At 35.5% G+C, this 22,189-nt stretch overlaps 4 protein-coding genes across 6 annotated transcripts; all 4 read right to left on the minus strand.

The window, feature by feature from the left end:
* Nucleotides 1–2,000: 2,000 nt before the first annotated feature.
* LOC133688033 (aspartate aminotransferase, cytoplasmic-like) lies at nucleotides 2,001–6,283 on the minus strand. The gene is made up of 12 exons (XM_062107411.1): nucleotides 5,915–6,283; nucleotides 5,705–5,776; nucleotides 5,454–5,515; nucleotides 5,275–5,358; nucleotides 5,050–5,149; nucleotides 4,839–4,959; nucleotides 4,344–4,507; nucleotides 4,078–4,215; nucleotides 3,743–3,864; nucleotides 3,417–3,511; nucleotides 3,058–3,178; nucleotides 2,001–2,335 (listed from the first exon to the last, which is right to left on the minus strand). The coding sequence occupies exons 1-12, from the start codon at nucleotides 6,098–6,100 to the stop codon at nucleotides 2,251–2,253; spliced, it is 1,350 nt and encodes a 449-aa protein (XP_061963395.1). The 5' UTR covers nucleotides 6,101–6,283; the 3' UTR covers nucleotides 2,001–2,250.
* A 1,343-nt stretch (nucleotides 6,284–7,626) lies between these two features.
* Nucleotides 7,627–11,727, minus strand: LOC133688640 (aspartate aminotransferase, cytoplasmic-like). The gene is made up of 12 exons (XM_062108204.1): nucleotides 11,486–11,727; nucleotides 11,080–11,151; nucleotides 10,875–10,936; nucleotides 10,715–10,798; nucleotides 10,331–10,430; nucleotides 10,069–10,189; nucleotides 9,562–9,725; nucleotides 9,333–9,470; nucleotides 9,004–9,125; nucleotides 8,514–8,608; nucleotides 8,077–8,197; nucleotides 7,627–7,861 (listed from the first exon to the last, which is right to left on the minus strand). Exons 1-12 carry the CDS (start codon nucleotides 11,690–11,692, stop codon nucleotides 7,774–7,776), a joined length of 1,374 nt encoding a protein of 457 aa, XP_061964188.1. The 5' UTR covers nucleotides 11,693–11,727; the 3' UTR covers nucleotides 7,627–7,773.
* A 2,553-nt stretch (nucleotides 11,728–14,280) lies between these two features.
* Nucleotides 14,281–16,392, minus strand: LOC133688594 (tetraspanin-19-like). 3 transcript variants are annotated; one of them, XR_009841178.1, is made up of 5 exons: nucleotides 15,894–16,392; nucleotides 15,587–15,686; nucleotides 14,983–15,361; nucleotides 14,769–14,873; nucleotides 14,281–14,679 (listed from the first exon to the last, which is right to left on the minus strand). XR_009841178.1 is itself a non-coding variant. In XM_062108128.1 (5 exons), exons 1-5 carry the CDS (start codon nucleotides 15,945–15,947, stop codon nucleotides 14,416–14,418), a joined length of 561 nt encoding a protein of 186 aa, XP_061964112.1. In that variant the 5' UTR covers nucleotides 15,948–16,388; the 3' UTR covers nucleotides 14,281–14,415. The 3 variants fall into 3 exon arrangements, 2 of the variants coding, with proteins under 2 accessions (XP_061964112.1, XP_061964111.1); XM_062108128.1 differs by having other exon boundaries at nucleotides 15,281–15,361; nucleotides 15,937–16,388; XM_062108127.1 differs by having other exon boundaries at nucleotides 15,281–15,361; nucleotides 15,894–16,376.
* A 1,412-nt stretch (nucleotides 16,393–17,804) lies between these two features.
* On the minus strand, nucleotides 17,805–22,060 carry LOC133687784 (uncharacterized). The gene is made up of 8 exons (XM_062107106.1): nucleotides 21,576–22,060; nucleotides 21,332–21,490; nucleotides 20,457–20,788; nucleotides 19,712–20,051; nucleotides 18,941–19,089; nucleotides 18,759–18,852; nucleotides 18,188–18,259; nucleotides 17,805–18,093 (listed from the first exon to the last, which is right to left on the minus strand). The coding sequence occupies exons 1-8, from the start codon at nucleotides 21,942–21,944 to the stop codon at nucleotides 18,049–18,051; spliced, it is 1,560 nt and encodes a 519-aa protein (XP_061963090.1). The 5' UTR covers nucleotides 21,945–22,060; the 3' UTR covers nucleotides 17,805–18,048.
* Nucleotides 22,061–22,189: the final 129 nt, after the last annotated feature.

Genomic DNA, 22,189 nt, shown 5'->3' on the forward strand with positions numbered 1-22,189 from the left:
GTTTGATTACTTTGTAAGAATTCAGGTCTGGTTAACCCCTGGTAAGGGCTTAGGGCAACATAAGATCTGAGCAATTAAGTGGACAAAAGCATAGTGTATCAGAGGTAACCCCAGTAAAAAGTTGAGAAACTATAGAATCATAGGCAGGATAGATGGTAAACTACAATAATTTCCTCCTTTCCTTGCATATAATCCTTTTAAAGAAAAGCTTTTCTGTAATTTTTCTTCATGTGCCTAATACATAATCTATACACCCAACTTCCCCCATCTTTGTTTTCTCCGACTTTTCAGGCTTGTTTCTTTTATCAGATTCGGTTGATGGAAAATAACTTCTCCCTTTACTTTGGGGCAGCTGGCCCATCCTAGATTTGTACAAGAGACTTAGCTCGTAAAGTAAATCATTGCACCTGTGGTCTAACCAATTGGGAGAGAATGGATAGATTCCTTTTCAGGAGTGATTTCGAAGAACTTGAACATGGAATTGCAGAAGAATGATGTTTGTGTGGTTGGAAGACAAGGTGAGTGGTTTCAGGTTGAAAATAACTTAAAAAACATGAGTGCTCACTCCTGAAAATAGAAGCACATGGAGAAAGAATGCATGGAATTGTGAAATTAGAGGCATATTCCAATTATCTTTGTTTCTCTGAAATTGTAACAGCCAGCAAATACATGGACGCCATGGAATCCAACGGGATGAAACTTGGGGAACACATGCATGATATCTCTACTTTTGAAAAGTAAATATGGAAAAATTATCCATCTAATTTTTTCTGAATGCTGGATTTATTTTGTTTAAGTTCTTTGATCGACTAGGGGAGAAGAGGAAATGTTAGGCAATTTTTTTTAAAAGACTTTCTTGAATTCCGATGAGATTGTTCGAGTTATCTGGGTGCAGCCATGAAGAAAAGGTTCATGGTTGCATTAACTTGCAAGGAAACCGACGACTAATGATGTGTTTCCCACCATATCGTTTTCAAATAGACCTGTTTCCCAATAGTTTTATCACCATCACTTGTTTTTCTCTGAAGTTAATTGAAATTGTTATCAAGAAAACTTAGAAGCAATGGCGATGTTTTCATGAAGAAGAGGTAAATACCACTGCCAAAAAGAATAAGTTGATCCAACATCATGAAATTTACTCAGTCATAGGATGTTCATTAAGAGTGGAGGTAATTTTTCTGGATAATTTACTCCACGCAATGACGAAAATTATAGAGCAAATTCATGGGGCAAATTGCTGGCCAAAATCTAGGGTGGTGGTGCGAAGAGGTGATAGCATGGGTGGCTCTGCATAATATACTTCAGAAGGGTTTGGCGGGTCGGTCTGTTTTAAATGCATTCAGAGAAGGAAACAGTGGGAGCACCTTTTGATTCGTGACTTAACGTTTTGTTCAATTTGGAAAGACCAAAATTTTTATCTGCTGTTGCAATTGTGGTGACTTCGGAAAACTAGGATGCCATTCGCAAATAACAAGATAATCAGAAGCTTCTATCTGTTCAAGGATGATAAAGAAATCTGTTAATTCCTCAGTTCTATAAAATTTCACCACCGTTCATAGATGGTTTTTGTTGAGGGCTAATAGCCATTTTGTTATTACAGCCATGCCTTGATATTTGTTTTTGTTCTTATATCGTTTTAACATGCTAATATTAAAAAAAAATATTATTTTAATACATTAACTTTATTTACATTTACATCTTAATAATATAAACAATAATTACTTTGACAAAAGGATAAATTAATTAGTGAAAACGGCTTGGCTAGGTCTCATTGATAACTGGCTCAAAAACTAGTAATTGCTATGTTTAGCACAAGCCCTCAAAAACTATACTTCCAAGCCCTTACCGGTTGTCACCTGAAGAAGTTCTTGGTAACAAATACACATTTGAAGACTTCAGTCTAAAAGCGCCTCTGTTAAGTTCGAACTTGTATTTCTTATTAATCTTTCACAGTTCATTGAGGAGAACATAGACACAAAACACACGCCAGGAGGCCAAAATAGAAAAAATAAATCTTAAATTGTATTTCAAGGGAGGGAGGCTAGATAAAGGTGCATTGATTAAAGAATGCACCTGTAATTATGTTTATTCCAAGAACTTTTTCTTATGGAAAGGTTTTCATTTTTCCCATTTTATGTAGGCACTACAATTATTGTGGCAAAACAGCAAAAAAAAAAAAAAAAACAGACAATCAACCAATTTGATATGGCAGGGAGAGGTTTATGTAAATAGAGTGCCTGATTGTTGCTTCTACGCAACTCGCTTAACAGCTGCATGCATAGCATCTGCAAGATGAGGGACTGTCTTTGAGCTCAAACCAGCCATGCTAATCCGCCTGCACAAGATCCATACATTCCTGATTAGAAATATTCAATACCGTTGCGAAAATTCAACCTAGAACCATAAGTGCATGCTTCTGTAGCAGGGGACCTGAAAACCAGGTCTGAATGCAGCTCTGGACCGCATTAACACCAAATTTCAGAGGGGGAAAAGTTTGAGGGAGAAGAAAGAGTAAAGGGCATATCTTTTGTTTGGTGAGATGGAAAACAGAAAGATGGATGGTACGAGGGAATCATCCCTTTTCATCCTAGATGTTAACAGGGTAGGTAACATATGTAAAGATAATCATCAATGTTCAATTTTAATTTAATTTCTATTATTACAGCATAAATACTCCACCTATAACTACAAGGGGTAGAGATGACCAACTAATGCATGCCTTATTTCCATCTTAATCCTTCCTACTAAGCATACTTTTTTCCTAATCCTCCAAGTTCTTGACCACTCCTGCCAAAAAAATTGATAGAAGTACACAACAATTTCTTTACGGGGTAAACTACGGGTTTTGTTTCAAATGCAAATCAGCATCTTTTCCAAACACCAACCAAGCTTTCAATGTCACCGTACATAGTTAAACCAGCAAAATATTTTTAACAGATTTCTCCCAAAATGAGAGCTATAAAGTAGTAGTGTGACATAAAATATCAAATGTGGGCTTGGTTTGTTCTTTAATATACAAGAATAACACAGGTGACTGTAAGGAATAGAGCGTATTACCCATCTGAAGTCATGTAGATGTGGTACTCTTTAGTCATGAAAGCAACTTGCTTAGAGTTCAGTCCAGTGAATGTAAACATTCCAATTTGTTTAACAATGTGACTCCAGTCACCGGGTGTCCCTGCAAAACAGGATGAAGATAAAAATATAGAAATTAAAATTCCAGCCAAGGGTAAGACATAAAAAGGCTTCATAATTTCCTCTGCAAATTAACATAACCACCAAAGCACTGATAACCCACTAAGATCCACCACAGAAAATTATGACAGAAATAATATAACCACTAGAAGAACAAGGGAGGTAGAAGAAGCACATTAAGTGACTACCAAACAGAGAAGAGAAACTCAAGAGTGGCTCACCTCTAGCACGCAAGGCTTCAAAGAGTTTCTGGCGCATGCTGATTATACGGTCAGCCATAGCCTTCAACTCAATGGTCCACTCATTGTACAAATCCCTGCATGCAAAGCAGAAAGAATTTGAAACAGAATATATGAACATGAAATCCACCCCACCTGGCTGTGGAAAAATGTTATTTCCCTTCTAAGATGGAAGGCAAGATTAAGAACTCCAGTGCAACTAGTGTCATTTGAGTTCATACATTTTTTCAATAGAAACAAAATTAGAAATCCGTGTTTTCTTTCCTTTCCAGATGGTACAGGAAGGGTAGTCAGTTTTATGTAATTACCTATCCTTTAGAATAGCAGCCACAATAGATGCACCATGAATGGGTGGGTTTGAATACATGGGTCTAATCACAAGTTTCAACTGGCTTTCAACCCTACCTGCAACATCAGCTGTCTTGCAAACCTGTAAAGAAATGAATGCCGTGAGAAAGACAAGTCTGAACTTGATAAAATCATGGGCTTTCCAGCACTCCACTAACATGAAGAATCCTCGCTGATATTAGCGGAACTATAAATTTGTTTGATTTAAGAAAAATGTATCAGACAGAAGAATTTAGTGTACTTTTTTCAATTAACTAACACATGCTCAGAATATGTCATTGGGTTTCAGTCATACAATGCTCAAAGCACCAATGCGCTCCCCATATAGCCCCATGTTCTTCGCATAACTCTGAGCTAGAAGAAGTTCACCGCTGTCAGCAACAAACATGCGAACAGGCTGTGCATCAGCATCCAGACTTCCGCTTGCAAAACCCTGGGGTGCCAAATAAAACAAGTTAGATTGATGTGAGATGATGCCAAGCATCATTTTCTATTGTTTTTGATAAAATCCTGGCGGGGCAGGAATCCAAAACTTCTGTTGTTGCAAAAGAAGTAGCCGACCTGATAAGCACTATCAAAGAAAGGCATCAACCCTTTTGACCTCATCAACTTCCTGATCTGCTCCCACTGCTGAGAAGTTGGATCAACGCCCGTGGGGTTATGAGCACAGGCATGAAGAAGAACAATAGCTCCAGATGGAGCAGAATTTAGGTCTTCCAGGAGGCCTAGCCACAGTAAAAAATGAACAGAACATTATCACACATAAAAACAACAGTAAAATAAATTAAGACTAACAATTCCTCTACAAGATACGCAGGTAAGAAGAATGAGAAAAACTAGTCACAAAAATTATTTAAGGAACACTTAATTAAATCCATTAAGCATCATGCAGCTGAATGGGAGAAATTGAGTGCAACACAAAGTATTCCATCGCGGATATTTATCCAGAGAAAGTAAGCACCCATTCATTGTTGGAAATCTAGAATTGTACACAGAAGGAACAACAAAATCAAACGAATATACGGTAGCTAGCTTATATGGAGGAAGATTCCAAACCTTGGAAATTCAGCCCACGTGTTGCTGGATCATAATAGCGGTAAGTTTTGACAGATAACCCTGCCAAAGTGAAAATTTTAGGGTGGTTTCCCCATGTTGGCTGGGGAATGTATATTGTCCGCTGCAGACAAAATGACAATAAAAACAAAATGAATTCATCTTCCTACCGCTAATAATGATCCAAAAATGGTTAAATGAGAAAGAGCTTTACATGATGATAGTGTTTTGCCAGAAATTCAGCTCCAACACGCAATGAACCGGTGCCAGACAAGCATTGAACTGTTGTAACCCTGTTCTCTTGAATTGCAGGGCTATTTCCAATGGGGGAAAAAAGAGAGAACAGAAAACAAGCAATTAGGAACAACCTCAGCTTATAATAATAAAGCACATGATGGACTCAAATAGCAAAATCCAAAACCAGAAAAGGGCAATCTACCAGTTGGCACCAAACATAAGCTTAGCACTCAATTTATTGAATTCTGCCAATCCAGTAATAGGAAGATACTCCTTAACTCGCGACCTATACAGAAGTCAGTAAATAGAAGATCAACCACAACATTACATCCATGTTAGACTTGCGATGTCCAAGAAACAACAATTAGAGAAAAACCTCACCTGTCATTAACAAGCAGCTGCTCAGCTTTTCTCACTACATTCAAAACAAGAGGCTTTCCTTCCTGTTAACAATCACAAAAATCGTAAAATCTGGCAACATGAGCCTAAACCCACTTAATTACAACAAGGGTTTTCTCTTATACATACGCATAACAACATCTTTGCTAGAAAAGTTTCAATATTTATCACGATCCAACAAAAATTACCACTAAAATAACACAACTTAATCCAAAAATAAAAAAGAAACTTACTTCAGTTCTATAAGCGCCAACACCCAAATTGAGCTTAACAGGACTGGGATCTTTGTTATAAGCAACAGTCACCTATAATTATTCATCACCAGAAAAAAAAAATCATAAATAAATAAACAAAGCGGCAATCTTTCGATCTCCCCAAGACATAACCAATCAAAATATGACAGCTGGGCAAAAACAAAGAGAGGGTTCCATTTGATCACTTACACCGAGGATGGGGTCTTCAGGACCGCGAACAACGTGGGAGAAAACAGAGTTGCTGTCAGAACCTGAAGTAGGAAAAGCCGAAATGCTGTCGTTCTGAGGGTCCATTTCAACGCCAACAAGGTGTCTTGCTAATACACTAATTCTGCGATCACTAGAAGAAGATGGTGATGTCAATTCTGGGTTCATTTTGCTTTGTAGTTTTTGTCGAAAAATTCTTTAGCTTTCTCGATTTGGCTTCTTGAAATTCTTGATTTCGAAGTGTTCTGTTCTGGGATCCTGTCTTCTAGTACGAGGGAGACATGAGAAGGCTTCTTATAGCTTACGCGGCGAAAGATGAAGGTAGTTGTTTCTCATCTTTCTTCTTTGAACGGACAAATTTTCTAATAAAAACAAAAGAAAAGAAAAGAAACTAGTTGTCATTAAAAGCTCATCAAAGTCCTCGAAGTTTAAATTACTTCAATTACAGCTTCTGTTTTTGGTTATCTAATCAAATCAAAGGATAGATGCTAAAATGATTTTTTATATATATAAATACACAGTTAAAATATAAATGGATTACCTAAAATATAATTAAAATAAGGATTTATTTTTCTTATAAAAAATAATCTAAGAATATCTTAACTATTAGATTAACAAAACAATATAATAATGGATAATAATAATAATATGCCTTAGTATAAATCAAGTCCTCTTATCAAAATATAATTCTATTTCTTAGATTAAAAATAATTACATGATGGGTGTGTGACAAAATAATTGATTTTATATTTTAATCTCGATATGAATTATGGTAATCGTAATGTTAGATGGGTGATGATTGGACATAAGATTGGAAATGACAAGTTGTTTAGGAACTGCTATGAACTAGAAGTTACTATTCAAGGACTGATTTACAGACAGCTCAAAATCTTGTCACGGTTCCGTTCTAAAAGAAGGTGAAGTGGGCCCCAATGAAACTGATATGGATAGATATGGGCACCCGCCACATTGGATAATATTTCATCATCTCCTCCAAATTGAATTTTTGGACACGAATGATCTAGGTATTAAATTCAGACCGTCCGATGAATCGACACCGTAACCCATCCATCTAGAGCCTCTCTCGAGGAGAGGTTTTCTTTTTTTTTTTTTACAAATTATCCTGAACATTGACTTGAATTAATTTAAGCTCAGTTTATTTGTTGAATTTTAGAAAAGTAAATTCCGAGAAAGTGAATTATTTTTTAATATTTGATGGTGTAATAAAAAATAAATTGAAAAATATTTTTCAGTGTTTGGTTATATTATGAAAAATAACTTTGAGCAAACTCCTTTCATTCTAACGAAATTGATGCATAAACCTTTTGAAAAAAATAAATATTTTCTTAATTCTTTTTATCAATTCTTTTTTAGTTTAAAAATTTTATTCTTTTCTATTTTTATTTTTCTATTTAATATCATTAAACATTCTTAGTTTTTACATTTGAAGAGAATAGTTTTTCTATTTTTATTATTTTCTTATTAGGACTTTCGTTCTTTTAACATAAAAAGTTATAATAACCTTTTAACAAGAGATACTTGAAAATTTAAAAATTAAGTATTTTAAATGATATTTTTGGTCTCTAAAAAGTTTTAAATTGTAACAAAGAAACTCTGTTATTTGCATTACCTTTTGTTCAAAATCCTCTATTCTCCTCCTCCACTTTTAGATCCCTGGCCAACCACTCCAGAAATTCAGGATTCAATTCGTGGGCTCATTGTCCAGACCATCATTGGCCTTTGCCCCTTTTTATATGATTAATGACTTAATTAATTCTGGATTGTCAAAAAAAAAAGAAGGCGAATTCCTGATAATCTCACAGCATTGCTGCATTACAGCTTTATAAATTGATCCCTGTAACAGCTGAATGAATTGCATCAGCTAGATAGGGGACAGTCTTAGCACTCAGGCCTGCCATGTTGATCCTCCTGCACCATGGAAAGAGGCGAGGTTATAGAATATCCTAAGCCTTCTTCTAACCCTGACCTCTTGCATGGATTTGCATGCACCAAAAACAATTATTATGGCATTCAAAAATCTCACTGATAGGATCATGACTTAGTCCATTTCATCCTCAGAAATTGTTTTGCTCAAAGCTACTAATTGCTAAGAATCTTTGAAGGACAGGGATAAATGTAGTTACCCATCAGATGACATGTAGATATGGTACTCTTTGGTCATGAAGGCAACTTGCTCAGCATTCAATCCTGAGAAAGTATACATCCCAACCTGCTTCATAATGTGGCTCCAGTCCCCAGGTGTACCTGATGAATAAGCAAAACATGTTCACTTCCTTGAGAACTACAAGCAGACCAATAGAAGCTAACCCTAAATCACCTTTCTAAAGCATAATTATGAATAAGAACGACATATCAATCTTCAGAATGGTTTTGCAAAGACAAACACCGAGACACACAGATGGAAGACAACATTGCAAGTATTTCTGGTTCTCTTTTTACATGTTTACTGTTTCAAAGATGCAAGCTTATTAAACTTTGGTTATAACTAAATTTGGTTGCATAAAAAGGTCAAAGTCAATAAATTCGTATAACACATACAAAATGAATTAAGTAGCCTTACCTCTATCACGCAAAGCATCGAAAAGTTTCTGGCGCAGGTGAATAATACGATCAATCATTGCCTTCAACTCAACAGTCCATTCATCAAACATTTCCCTACAGACATAGCAATAACAGACTTTAAGAGGAGAAATATTTAACTATCTGGTTTTCTCATCAAGGTGCATCGTGACTCATTTCACACCAGTTATGATCTTCCCTATTTCAGATTGCCGTGTTAATCATTACGTTTAATCTTCCTTATTCATCTAGTTAAGTTGCATCATCAGTTCTTCATTCCAAAACATAAAACGTACAAATTCTAAAACCATGTTTCACCATGGAACATCAAACATATGTAGTTGATCCCAAAAAGGATGTGTGATGTGCACACTTTTATTTGCATGAACAGAAGACACACTCTCTAGCAGACGATTTTCATTGAAGAACTCCCAGACTCAAAATGTTGCTGGCTAACTTGCCATCAGAGAAACATACTACTGCTACCATACCTGTCCTTCAATATAGCAGTCACAATGGCTGCCCCATGAATTGGTGGGTTTGAATACATAGGTCTGATCACAAGTTTCAGCTGGCTCTCAACCCGCCTCGCCACATCTGCTGTCTTGCACACCTATAAAATGTCAACATATTGAGCATCTGATAAAACAACAGCAATGAGAGGAAGTCGTTACACAGACCCAGGGAAATCAAGAAAGTTTTGCATGCAAATCTATAAAAATGCTGATTACGAGAATAACAGAAAAGTTCAATTAGTTAACAGAGTTTTTGAATACACAGACCAGGTCAAACTGATGGAAGTTTATTGCTAGAGCCTTACAATGCTAAGTGCTCCAACACGTTCTCCATAGAGTCCCATAATCTTTGAATAGGAGTGAGCTACAAGGCATTCACCACCATCTGTAACAAACATTCGAACAGACTGCGCATCCATATCCAAACTTCCGCTTACAATGCCCTAGAAGAGTGAAATCATGTAGTTAAAAAAACAAAGGAACAGGAAGTTTATGAAGAATAGTTGGAGATTTAAGCTTCCGATGTTTGTCTACCTGGTAGGCATTATCAAAGAAAGGTAGCAGTCCTTTTGATCTCACCAACTGTCTAATCTGCTCCCACTGATGAAGAGTTGGATCAACACCAGTAGGGTTATGACTGCATACTTGGAAAAGCACAATGGCTCCAGAAGGTGCAGAACCAAGGTCATCCAGCATTCCTACCCAGTAAAAAAACAAACGAATAACCATATCTGACACCAGTCTCTTCTGTGAGGGGCATTATTGCGGCTTTATTGTATATCATTCTTTTTTAAAAGGCAACAGATCATTAGATATGAACAAACTATTGCAATAAAAGATTTAAAGTTAGGAAAAGCATAAGATTTAAAATCAATCTAGATTATGGTAGCTTTAGTCATTTAGAGAATAGAACAGTTGAGAAATAAAGCTTAACATTGTTCACAAGAAGTATCATTCAAGGTGATATAGATTGATGGGCAAAAGTAGCAGAAGGCAAGAAGTTCTGCAAAAGAAGCAATAAAATTCCTAAACTAAACAAACCTTGGAAGTCCAGCCCTCGTGTTATTGGGTCATAGTAACGGTAAGTTTTCAGAGTTAGACCAGCTGCTAAGAAAAAATTTGGATGGTTTCCATATGTTGGCTGGGAAAGATAGACTGTGTGCTGCAGATATTAGAAAAAAAAAAAAAACATCACAGACATGCGATGATCATAATAGTCGATAACGGGAAAAATTAGCAAAAGAAACAGGACATTAATCTAAGTATGAGAAAAAGAAACAGGCAATTAAGATGAGCACTTTACTTGGTGGTAATGCTTTGCTAAAAAATCAGCTCCAGTCCTCAGTGAACCACAACCAGCCAAGCATTGGACTGTAGTCACTCTGTTCTCTTTCATAGCTGGGCTATTTACAAATTACAATAAGATGGAAGTATCAATAAAAGGCAGCTCTATTCCTATAAAGCAGCGTTTTAGTCGCAACCAACTTGTAAAATAACACAACTAAGTAAACCAGCTACCATGATTACATCATAATAGAAGTTTGTAGCAAAATGCATTCAAATACACACACAACTTGGAAGCCATGAGACACCTTTTTAAGCTTTTGTCTCCAATTCACAAAAGTTAAGACATTTGGTTCCTTGCAATAACTCTAACACAACTGCATGCAAGTTGCGATTATTGTACCTGTCAGCACCGAAAACAAGCTGAGCACTCAATTTATTAAATTCTGCCATTCCAGTAATAGGGAGATACTCCTTAGTAGCAGACCTGAATATCATAAAAACTTGAATTTCAACCACAATATAAAGTTGAGTTTGCAACAATTAACAATAAAGTACCTTACACATCATCAATTAGTAGCTTCTCTACTCGTCTAACCACATTCAAAACATGAGGTTTTCCATCCTGTTATCACATCAATAAAGCCAACCCAAAATAAACAAATTTCGACAATATTAAACTACAATGGAAGCAAAAGGCACTCCTACACAGTTCAGCACTTTCACAAATTTATCAGCGCTAACTAATTTGCAATAAACGAGATTAACCTCCGTCCGGTAAACACCAATACCCAAATTCAGCTTAACTGGGCTAGGGTCCTTGCTATAAGCAACCATGACCTGTTCATTTATAACATATAAAAGGCATAAATGATCAAATATACCAAAACCCACCAAGCTATAATTAACATTCTTTGAAAATTCCACACGATACTTAAATTTCTCTGTACAATTTAACTGTACAGCACAAGTAATTCCTAATCATTTATCATTCTCAGAAAGTGCAAAGTTTCTGGTTAATAAAATGGCTGCATTCATCAAGCAATCATACTATATACAAGTAGTCGAAAGAAAGAAATGAGAGTAAAGCACGAAACAAAGACTGTGACTATAAAGACTACTGACAAAAACGATGATAGAGTAAAAACCATGTGAGAATAGAAGAAAATATTACCGCATAAACTGGAACATCAGGAGCTCTAACAACATTTTCAAACGCAGAGTCTCCATTGCAGTCCTTGCTTGTTGTCTCCTTGGTACTCAGAGATTCCATGGGGTGAGAGACTGAGAGTTTCTGCTCCTGCTTCTGTTGCTGGTTGTCTTGGCTGTGTCTGAATAGCTTGTCTAGTGTCACATATAGACGAACCACCCTGGACGTCATTTATTGGATGACGTGTCGTCTGTCTTTAAAGTATAATCACCTTGTTACCCACTTTTTGTCGTCTATGGTCTATGGAGTCAATCAATTACTATTATATTATTTGACAACCGGATTTCGTTATCATTAACAAAAACTCACCGCGGACATATTTTGTTTTTATTACTCAGGGCATTTTGGTCTTTTAAATATTGTTTTTTCGTTAATTTCATTGCCATAGTGGGTAGATTGGTCTTTCTAACTAAATTAATTAATTTTTTATTTGAAAAGGAAGCTCACGCGTTGATATAGGTGTCTAAATCACCCCTTGTATTATGTCGTTTTAAGTGTTATTGTGTTCTTTATCTCCTTGTGGGGCTCGTGTAAGTGACGATGAACGATTTATTATCAATGATTTTTTTTTTCTCTCTTTTCTCCTGTAAAAAGTGCACCTTCATCTCTTTGGCTTTTGATTTTTTTAATTTAGGTTTTTATTTTTTAAAATTTTAATTTGTTTTTTTGGTTTTTTTATAAAAATTTTATTTATTTTCAATTTAGTTCTTCGTTTACAATTTACCATATATTTATTTTTACAATTTAATCTTTATTCATTTAATTTTTATTTTTGGGCTCTTCTATAAAAATTTTATTAATTTTCAATTTCATCCTTCAATTCAAGTTTATAATGGTTTAATTTTTCTTAATTTGATCCTTATTTTTTTTATCTTATGTTAAAGTTTTTTTTTCAATTTAGCCCTTCAATCTAAACTTTTTTATTGCTCTCTAATTTAATTTAATTTTGATATTCACACTCATTCATTTAATTGTGATTTTTTTATATCACAACCTGGCCTAACCTGTCAGATATTGTCCGCTTTGGGTTTTACCGTCCTCCTGGATTTGTTCTTGATGACCATACACGACCCCAAAACGCGTCTGACAAGTCAGCAATCAGCACTACTAATAAAGTTAGTTATCAAATCATCACCCGTCGATGTGAGATATTACATTTTATATCATTTTGTCTCATTGATTTTATTTTCTATCTCATCCTTTGGTATTTGATTTGCTATGATTGAACTTCACCGTTTTTTCGGGTCACAGATTTGAAGAGTTAATATAAATCAATATTTTTTTCTACTTATTTTCTTTCCCGATTTCTTCATTCAAAATTATTTATTTTTATATATATTTTTAAAAGGCCTTATATGAGGTTAGTCCTGACTTCATGAACAAGTTATGGATTTCACAGGTTAACATAGTTTGACTTTAGTCTTTTTTTCTAGTTCCTTCAATAGAATTGATTTATTTTCAATTTCATGAAATTTTTTTAAAAAAATTGGTCCTCGTGCTTTATTTTTTTCACTTTCCTTTATATTGGGTTATCTCATTTATCTTTTCTGTAGGGTTTCCTTTTTCAAAGTAGCAAGTTAGCCTAATTTGATACAAATATTTTTTTATATAATTTTTCTTTTTATTTTCATCATTCAATATTTTTTATTGATAATTTTGCTTCATTGTTTTTTTAGGTTTTCCTTCCTTGTGGTCGATCAAGGTCTCATGATCACAATCACTAGTTTTGATAGTTCACACGGGTTTAGTTTGTTTTTTTATGTTATTTTTTTAAATTAATTTATTTTTAATTTAATCTTTTAACATTTAGATTTTTGAAAATTTATTTTTGTGTTTTTTGTTTTTTGCTTTCCTTCACGTTTGTTTTTTTTTTAATATAAAATCAAGTGTTTTACTTTTAGTTAGCTTTTAATCAAATATCAATTTATTTAATTAGATATAAACATTTCAATTTATATTTGAGAATCTTTTTATGTCAAAAAAATACAATGAAAAAGCCTATTTATTCATTTTTTTTATTAGAAAAAAAAATATTTAACTCATGACAACGCCTGGTAACATGGCTATTGTTGTCTATTATTTAATTGATAAGTACATTTGTACATTAGATCTCTTAGAAACGATATGGATTATTTATTGTTTGGATTAGATATTTTTTTTTTGTTTATATTAACATTAGAAAACTTATAAAATATTTAGCTTTATAATTAGGTCGAGATTTGAATATTAATTATAGTTATTGAACTCATGATGGTTATATTGAGTTTTATTTAAAATTATTTTTTAAATTAATCCAATTAAATCTGGATGATTTGACAAATTAATTTGTAATTTATTTAACCTAATTAAACCTCATTCAAACCCAATTGAATTAAAACCATTTTTAAAAAATTTAAATAAAACAATGTCATTTTAAACAAAAATATTTGATCTAAATTAACATGATAACACACTTAAAAACCCATTAATCCATACCCTATATCAGTTCATACCCCAAACCGACTTAACAATTATCATCATGAAAGCCAAATTTTAGAGTATATATACATTCTTGATCAACAATTGAATATAAAGAATTTATTATCTATAATAGTTGCTAGATGATATGGTCGTAGGATTGAATAATTATTTTTGGAAGGTGAAGGAGAGGAAACATGATGCTAGAAAAATATGGTGATGGGAACCATTAATTGTACTAGATTATTTAAAGTTGGTGTCCAAATTTCTATGGTGAGACATGGAAGCAATTTAGGAGCATCTTTACGCAATTTTTCTAGCCAGGATTTCATTGAACCTACAAAATTTCTCCATACATTGTATCTTAAGCATTGGTACAATGTACAGAACTTGCAAAACCTTTTGTTGTGCTCAACTGAAAGAGAGTGGAGGGGAGATTAATAAACTGTGTATGTTCTCTGAGATCTCCTTCTGAGTAAGCTCTTAAAACGTGACAAAAAGCTTCTTGGTGCATTTCCTCCTCCTAGAGGTAAACTGGTCCCACATCCTCTGCAAGCTTGTCCTGGTCTCTCTGCAAATCCAGGTGATTCTGCTGGCACCAGAAAGGATTGAATAAAAACCGAGGTATCCACCTCAAGAAAGTCAGTTCTTGGCTCCCTACCTACTGCCCAAAGAATGGCAGCAAGTATAACGACACTGCTCTGCAAAATGATAACTACCAATATAAATTCCCGTGTCCTTCTCAGGAGAGAACAAACTAAATACTCTAAGCCTTTTGTGTTAGAGTTACCTGAGCCACCAAAATCAAGATCGTGATTGCACAGCTTATCTTTACATGGATCAATATAAACATCTCAAAGCATGTGTTTTTTTCGCCCGTGTATGCAGAAATTTTCTGTAAAAGAAGACTAGGATAAATATGACATGAGAAGTACAGTCTTGTTCGCAAAATGTTTACGAATTAAGTACACCATGGAAATTAAATTCATGAACAAGCAGCTTACGAACAGCATCTGGGCATCATACGGAGACTCGAAAGTAGGCTCAGGGATCATATAGATAGCGTATTAAATCAGACTTGATTTCAGACTATTCTGCAGAACAAGCCAAATGCTGGGTAAAGGGGATGTGGAAACCACACCTGTCCTTCCTAGCTTCAAGATAATGCGAATTTACCAATAACTAAACCGTAGATGCTAATCTGTGTCTCAAAATGGTTGAGATAAGCTTTGACCATATTATGGTCACATTACTAAGAGCATCTCATTTATATATTAATCAGATAACTTAGCGCAAGCATACCTTTCCCCAGTTCGTCTTGAAGAAAATCGCGACGACCATGGTCGCCTCAAGGGAAAGAAGGCAGCAGATGGCAACAATGTACTGAAGTAAAAGTCAAGGACGGAAATTATATGTAGCAGACTTAAATGTTACAAGCAACATGTAACCATAATGGATTGTGAGCTTCCTCTAGAAGCACAGATAATGAGCTTATATTAAGGATGTCATAATCACTGGTTAAGCAGTCCTCGAAAATGATAAGGCTTGAAATGCTTCAGAGTCTCTTTTGTTCTTTCTAGTTATGTTAATGATAAGCAGAAAGGATACGAAAAGGAGAGTAGAATTGCTGATGCAATTAGCTATAATATGACCACCGACAGTGCTTAAGCAGACAACAATTCCCACTCCTAAAAATGTGAATATAAACCTGAAATTACCAGGAAAAAAAAAACAAAACTTGTTAGAATTCCGAGGAGCCATTCCTTGGATCTCTTGAATCAACCATGAATTGATATGTTCCTTCCTCTATGAATGATATAATCTCAATTCATCGAAAAGGAAAAGGATTCCATAAATTGATGTTTGAAGGAACGTGTGTGTAGTTGAGAAGAATAAGAGGGGATGGGAAACATACCATGGTGTTAGAGGAGATTGCCTATGAGGGAACTTAGCAATACCTTGATCCCATTTCTTTTCCAGCCAAAGTGAATATATGATGATTCCAGTCCCACACAAGAGCATCATCAGGTTGACTATCCTGATTGAGTTGCGCAAGCAACACCTTGCACACTTTGTCATTTCTGGTATTGAATCTACCTGTGTTGAGCAGCTATCATGACCAATATTGGTAGGCAGAAGAATAATAAGCTCCTCTCAAGCTTATTTCCCATTTGAAACTCAAGTGCCGCCATGCTCTGCTGAATTGGTGTAGAAAGGGAGCGGGGGTTGGTGGTCCGTAAGCATGTGCGAAGAGTGGGTTCTACTGATATTGTTTTGGTGGTTAATAGACACACAGAGGGTGTTCCTGGTGTGATTTTTTGCATGCAAGAGGGTGGGAATTGCACTTCCTTTGAAAGGTAGATGAGAGATGCACATCAAGATATAAAGAAACCACCAAGCTGAAGGCAAACCTAACAGTCAAGTGTGCATGGAGCGACAATAAGTAACACCCAGAGTCCAATATGCTTTTCTTTCCACAAATACTAGGTGAGGACAAATCAGTACCACAATCAGTCAAAACAATGAAATGCAAAAATAAAATAAAAAATTTTGAGAGGCGAATCTTAACCAGTCAAGTCTTAAATTTGTTTTTTAAAAATCACTAATTCGAGTTTAGAAATTTCAAAGCCACTAAAAACTTTCATAATCGTTAATTTTAAAATTCATAAAATTAATCAAGATACATGAAAGTTAATTCCCACATTCACTTTAATAAAAAAGAAAAAACTAAAAATAAATAAGTAAATAAAATGCAACGTTTTGATGTCCCAACACCTCTACGGAACACGCAAGGGCCAGTAAAAGTTAGAAAGGGAAGGCTTCCTGTCCAGCACAAAATCTAGAGGCAGAGAAGACAGCCCACATGTTGAAAACGGGATGCCTCGCAGGTGGTCCCGAGACATTATAGAACGTTCGTGACACAATGTTGATTGGAGTTTTTTTGGAAAAAACTTGATTGGATTTTTTTTGACAAAAAAACCTAGTATGACTAAAAATTTCAGCCGTGAAAATTTATTTGTGAAAATAATATAATTTATTGAGACACACAGGTATCACGTGCAAGATCTTAATGGCATAAATATTTTTATAGCCTTTAAACTCTGCAAAAAAAAATTTGATTGGTCACGCATGTGCATCTCACTGTGTTAATTTTATAAATAAATTTGCAGCTGTGCTAGCTAAAATTAGATTGCCCTCAAGCTCTTGACGGCAAGACAGGCTTACTTGCAAGGGCGGCATTACCTCGTTCTTGATTCTAACAGATTGGCTGTACACATGATCAAGCAATCACATCCTCGCAATGGCACAAGGAGAAGGAACAGTACAGTGGTGCAGCAGACAGACGTCCTAACCATTTCATGAAGCAAATACCAGTCTAGATAATGGCTGGAGTGGGAGCTAGCAATCTCTGCCACTTTCAACTGCAATTTAATAAGAGCCTCTCTCAAGCCCACAATATTTGTTTCCATTACAGCACCTGGTACTTGTTCATTTTTCCAGCAATTAATTAACAGCCTAAACTGCTGGTAGTCCTGAGAGGACAGCATCCCATTTAAATAGTTAAAAGAGTAATGAACAAGCTAGCCATCCTCCTATAATAGTTAGCAGCACTGGACAAGAGAGTCATCGGTCCTGGGAAAGAAGAAAAGAAGAAGAGGACTACCTTTGAAAAGACAAAAGCAGCTTGTTAAACTTGCTAGACAAATCGGATTTATTGCTACAGCATGATGCTGTTTGTTAGGGTTAAAGAATGTGGGTGCTACGCACTGGTTTAATGCATGATGAACCCTATACCATTCATGGTAGAAGCATAAACCATTCCAAGTACACTAATAAAGCCCCTTGTATATTTCATGAATTGAAAGAATGACATGGCGACAACATTTTTAAGGATCCCGAAAGCCAATTTCTCTTTCTTCTTTTTCTGGGGGGCAGAACTAACACAGTTGCACTGATTCAAAATTTTAAAATAAATAAAACTGAAAAAATGCCAATAGATAACAAAATCTCAGCCAAACAAAGAGAATCTAGATGCAAGTTACGGCAATACAAATTCTACGTTATAGGCCTCATTCCAGCTTTATCCGATCCATGTCATTTATCACCCCTTCAAACTGTATCATAAAGGAAAAGAAAAAAATTCATGACAGGCGAAGTTAAACACTGTTGTGAAAATAGGAACACCAGCAAATAAGAAAATGGGCATACCTTGACAATTTGCCGCAAAAAGTAATCACCATATCGCTTCACTGGTTTGGTGTCAACAACATGAATCATGTCCTGCAGTAGTAAAGCATTGTTTGAGAACAAAAGAGCAGAAATTTTCCAATAAATACTGCCAACTACTTCTTGCCTTTCCATAGTAAATCTTGGAAGTATTTTAACTTGCATTGCTTAGTTGGATGTAATCAGCACACGCACACGTCAAACATGAGTACATGAATGTATGGCTTATGGCGTGGACACCACAACTCAACAACAGCTATGATGGCGAAGAATTGGTTCTCGCCATAGTCAATTATATCATGGGAACCATGATTCTGTGCTATGATGACGAAGAATTGGTTGTTGCAATGGTAAATTTTCTCATGAATTGCCAAAAGGCTTGGTGATTTGTTTATTCAATGTTGTGAATAAAATCAACAAGTCCAGCTAGTTGCAATGGTCCAAAGAGACTATCAAAACTCCAACATGCTAATATGTCAATTTAACATCATATTAAATTCCACGTGCAACTTAAAAAAAGATCAACAACATAGTCACATGCAAAAACACATACCTCATCGATGTAGAAATCCACATCAGCATTAGATATAATCTTTCCCTCGGAATCAACAGCGTGAGTCTTGTGCTTGTATGTCATCAGGATAGTCCTGTAAGATGTAACAGCAGCATGTTCAAGACATCATTTCCAATCATTAAAAGTTTAAATGAAATAAGCCTATGGAACAAAAACCTCACCTTAAAGTAGGTTCATCCACTTCCATGTAATTAGCAAGCTTCCCAAGGGATATAGTAGAATACACTTTTAGGAAGGTTCGAACACCTGACAACAATTGTTGCTGTTTTACTTCATAAAGAAACAGTTTCAGTTGCAGTCTGTAAGCATCCTGCAGACATAAACAGCAATTTGTAAATATCATGTGCATGCAGAGGCAGAGAGGGTTCAAGGTTGAGGGCCAAGCAGGTCAGTTGCCAAAATGCTTGGTTCAGCCTACATCAAAACAGATAGAATGCCACTTCCTCGATATGCAGACATTACCTTTTAAGAGAATAAATTAAGAGGGAATCCTAATTTCCCAATCTAGATAACTCACAAAGGGTACAGCTGTGTCTAAACCATATGGAATTTATAAGTGGTATCTTTGTCCATATAAAACATATGGCAACATGAATCAGATGATATTATTAAAAATACTTGTAGGAGAAAAATATGCTGCTTTGGAATGGTGTGACCACTGTCACTGCTATTTTCTTCCCTTCTACTCCTGTTTCTGGCATTAAGAAAATTCTAAGCATACACTTTGATATTATGTTAGCATATGCATCACTATAACAAATTTATTTTAATAACATACAGCATACCTCAACTTCAGTGAAAGCATGCATATATAATTTAATTTGCAAGTGATTTCCAAATAGGTTAGATGGTCAATGACAAGAGTACCAAGAAATATGTGTGCTGTTCAAACATTCCTGGTAGCTCTGTTCATGTAATATGTGAAAGCATACCTGGTTGTAGTTTACAAGTGGTTCTTCAAAACTTGGAGCTGAGGGTGTAATGAACTTAGGGCATGCATAAGAGAAGAGTTCATCGTAGATAGAAAATGCCTCATCATCATATCTTTGCATTCTAGCCATCTTTTCACCATACTTCTCCCTTAATTGTGCATTGACTGTCTCATCCACAAGCTTCACTTGTGGGCAAAGTGACAGACAAATTGCCAGCAAAGCATACATCTGCTCATTCTTCTTTAATATCTGCTCATACTGTGGAGATTTCTGATGATACTGCTTAGTCTTGTATATGTACAGGAGAATTTTATTGAATTCACGAATAGCATCCACATACCTATAAAAAGAAACAAAAAAGATGTTTGACATTAAAAGGACAAAAAAAAAAGGTTTCATTCAGGTAAAGCCCAGAACAATATTATATATGCAAACTAATAAAAACAATGGGACTAACATAAGAGATTAGATATTTTTATCCTTGGGTTGGAATGAGAATTGGGGAGTATGATTGAGAGTTTAGATATGGACTAAACAGGTTCACTTATTGTCTGGGAATACTCTAGTCTCTCTACTTCACATGGGTTTTTTTTCAAATGTAATTCATACAAACCTGGGAGTTACTGGCATGATAGACTTGAGCAAAATAGACCAACTCAAGGGAAATATAAGGATGGAGTCTTAAAAAAAGAAAATGAAGAAAGAAAACAGATATATACTATGAAAAACCATAGTTAATGCATACCTCCTCAACATAAGATTGGCAAAACCATAATGGTATATTGTAGCAATGTGGCTTCCTATGACACTGGTATAGACACCCTGTTGACTTATGTCAATGGGAAGCAAGCACTTCAGGCCAGTATGATAGTCACCCAGGAGGCAATGAACTCGCAGCAAACCAACCATACTGAAATACCCCAAAACCTTCAAGACATTACTGCCACCACTATAATCATACCCATCAGTAGCAGTGAATTGTTCAATACCTTCCTTCTCCTGCTCCAGTATCTGAATGATACTCGACTTCTCCACCAGTGCTTGCAAGAAGTTCAGCACTCCATACACATTCCAAGCCTGTACGCACACAACCCTTTAATTCTAATCCAATAATCCAAAATTAAATCCAAGAAAAAACATCTGTAAAATAGCATGAGTCTAGTAATTATCACATTATAGCATCCATCAAAATAAGCAACAGAAGGGCTCGTTCGGAATTCCTTCTTGGCTCAAATTTCATTGCTCACCCTATGTTTCCCAAATTCAAGATAAAAGGTGCAGTATTCCATTCAAGCAATAAAAAAAACCCTGAAAAACAACCTTCCTAGTTCTAATTTTTCCTCGTTTCTGTTATTGTCTCATCAATTTTTATGGGGTAAATTCCAATATCTCATCTCTGTTGAAAAACTAAACACCAATTCCCAACAAATAAAAGCCACAAATAACACTAGACTTAAGCATTGTTTCTCGCATCACAACTTCTGGGAAGAATGCGTCCTGCAATTCACTGATTTATTTCCCTTTCCTTCTACAACAACACCCAACATTGAAACAATAAAAAAATCAAATTAACATTATATAAAAAAGCCATCCCCAAATTACAAGCAACAAAATCTTTACCGGATCAAATTGCCTCAAAAGGGCAATCTCTTGCTCAGTCTTGTTCTTCATCTTAGCTCTATACTGACAAAAACTCTGAAACTGATAAACAAACTCATCCACCATATCCCATAACCACTGATTCGGCAATTGCATGTTCACCACTCCATGCAACACCACCTATCAAATCAAACAAACAAAAATTGTAACAATTATTACAAAACAGAAAAAAATGAAAAGAGAAAAAGAAAATAAGTAAATAAACCTGAAAAAGACCACAATAATTATCCCAACTATCAATCCGCTGTTTAAGAGTAGGCGAAAGTCTTGCATACAGATGCCTAAACCACATCTCACGATAAAGCAAGCAAAAAACATGATCATTGTCGACATAATTTGCGACCGCGTCGACTGAAGGCCAAGGAGTGTCTTTGAAGAGATGGTCGGAGAGTGTTTGGAAAGAGGTTTCATACATCTGGTGAATCTCGTACACATTTTTCTCTCGTATGTGTCTGTATAAGTGTGTTACGAAGGACTTGACGGAGTCCGGGACGAAGTTTGGATCGTAACCTTGTGGACCAGTTTCTTCATCGTGTCTACTAGGAGCGTCTTCGTAGTCGTACGATGCTGCCATGGCTGAAGAATTAGCGTTCGGAGGAAGCAGATTAGGGAAAGATAGAGAGGGAAGAAGAAGATGGGGGAGTGGGAGAGGCAGCGAGGGAGAGAAGCGGGGACGCACACTAGGGTTTAGTTATTACAGTTGGGCTTTTTAAAAGTTGTGAAAAGGCCCATTAAGATTTTCCTGTCTTGAGAAGAATTGATTTTCTATGTCGCTCACAGTTTAAAGAAAAACTAGGTACATCATTTCCGTGATTTCAC

The sequence above is a fragment of the Populus nigra genome, chromosome 3, assembly GCF_951802175.1.
Source record: "Populus nigra chromosome 3, ddPopNigr1.1, whole genome shotgun sequence".
Taxonomy (NCBI): domain Eukaryota; kingdom Viridiplantae; phylum Streptophyta; class Magnoliopsida; order Malpighiales; family Salicaceae; genus Populus; species Populus nigra.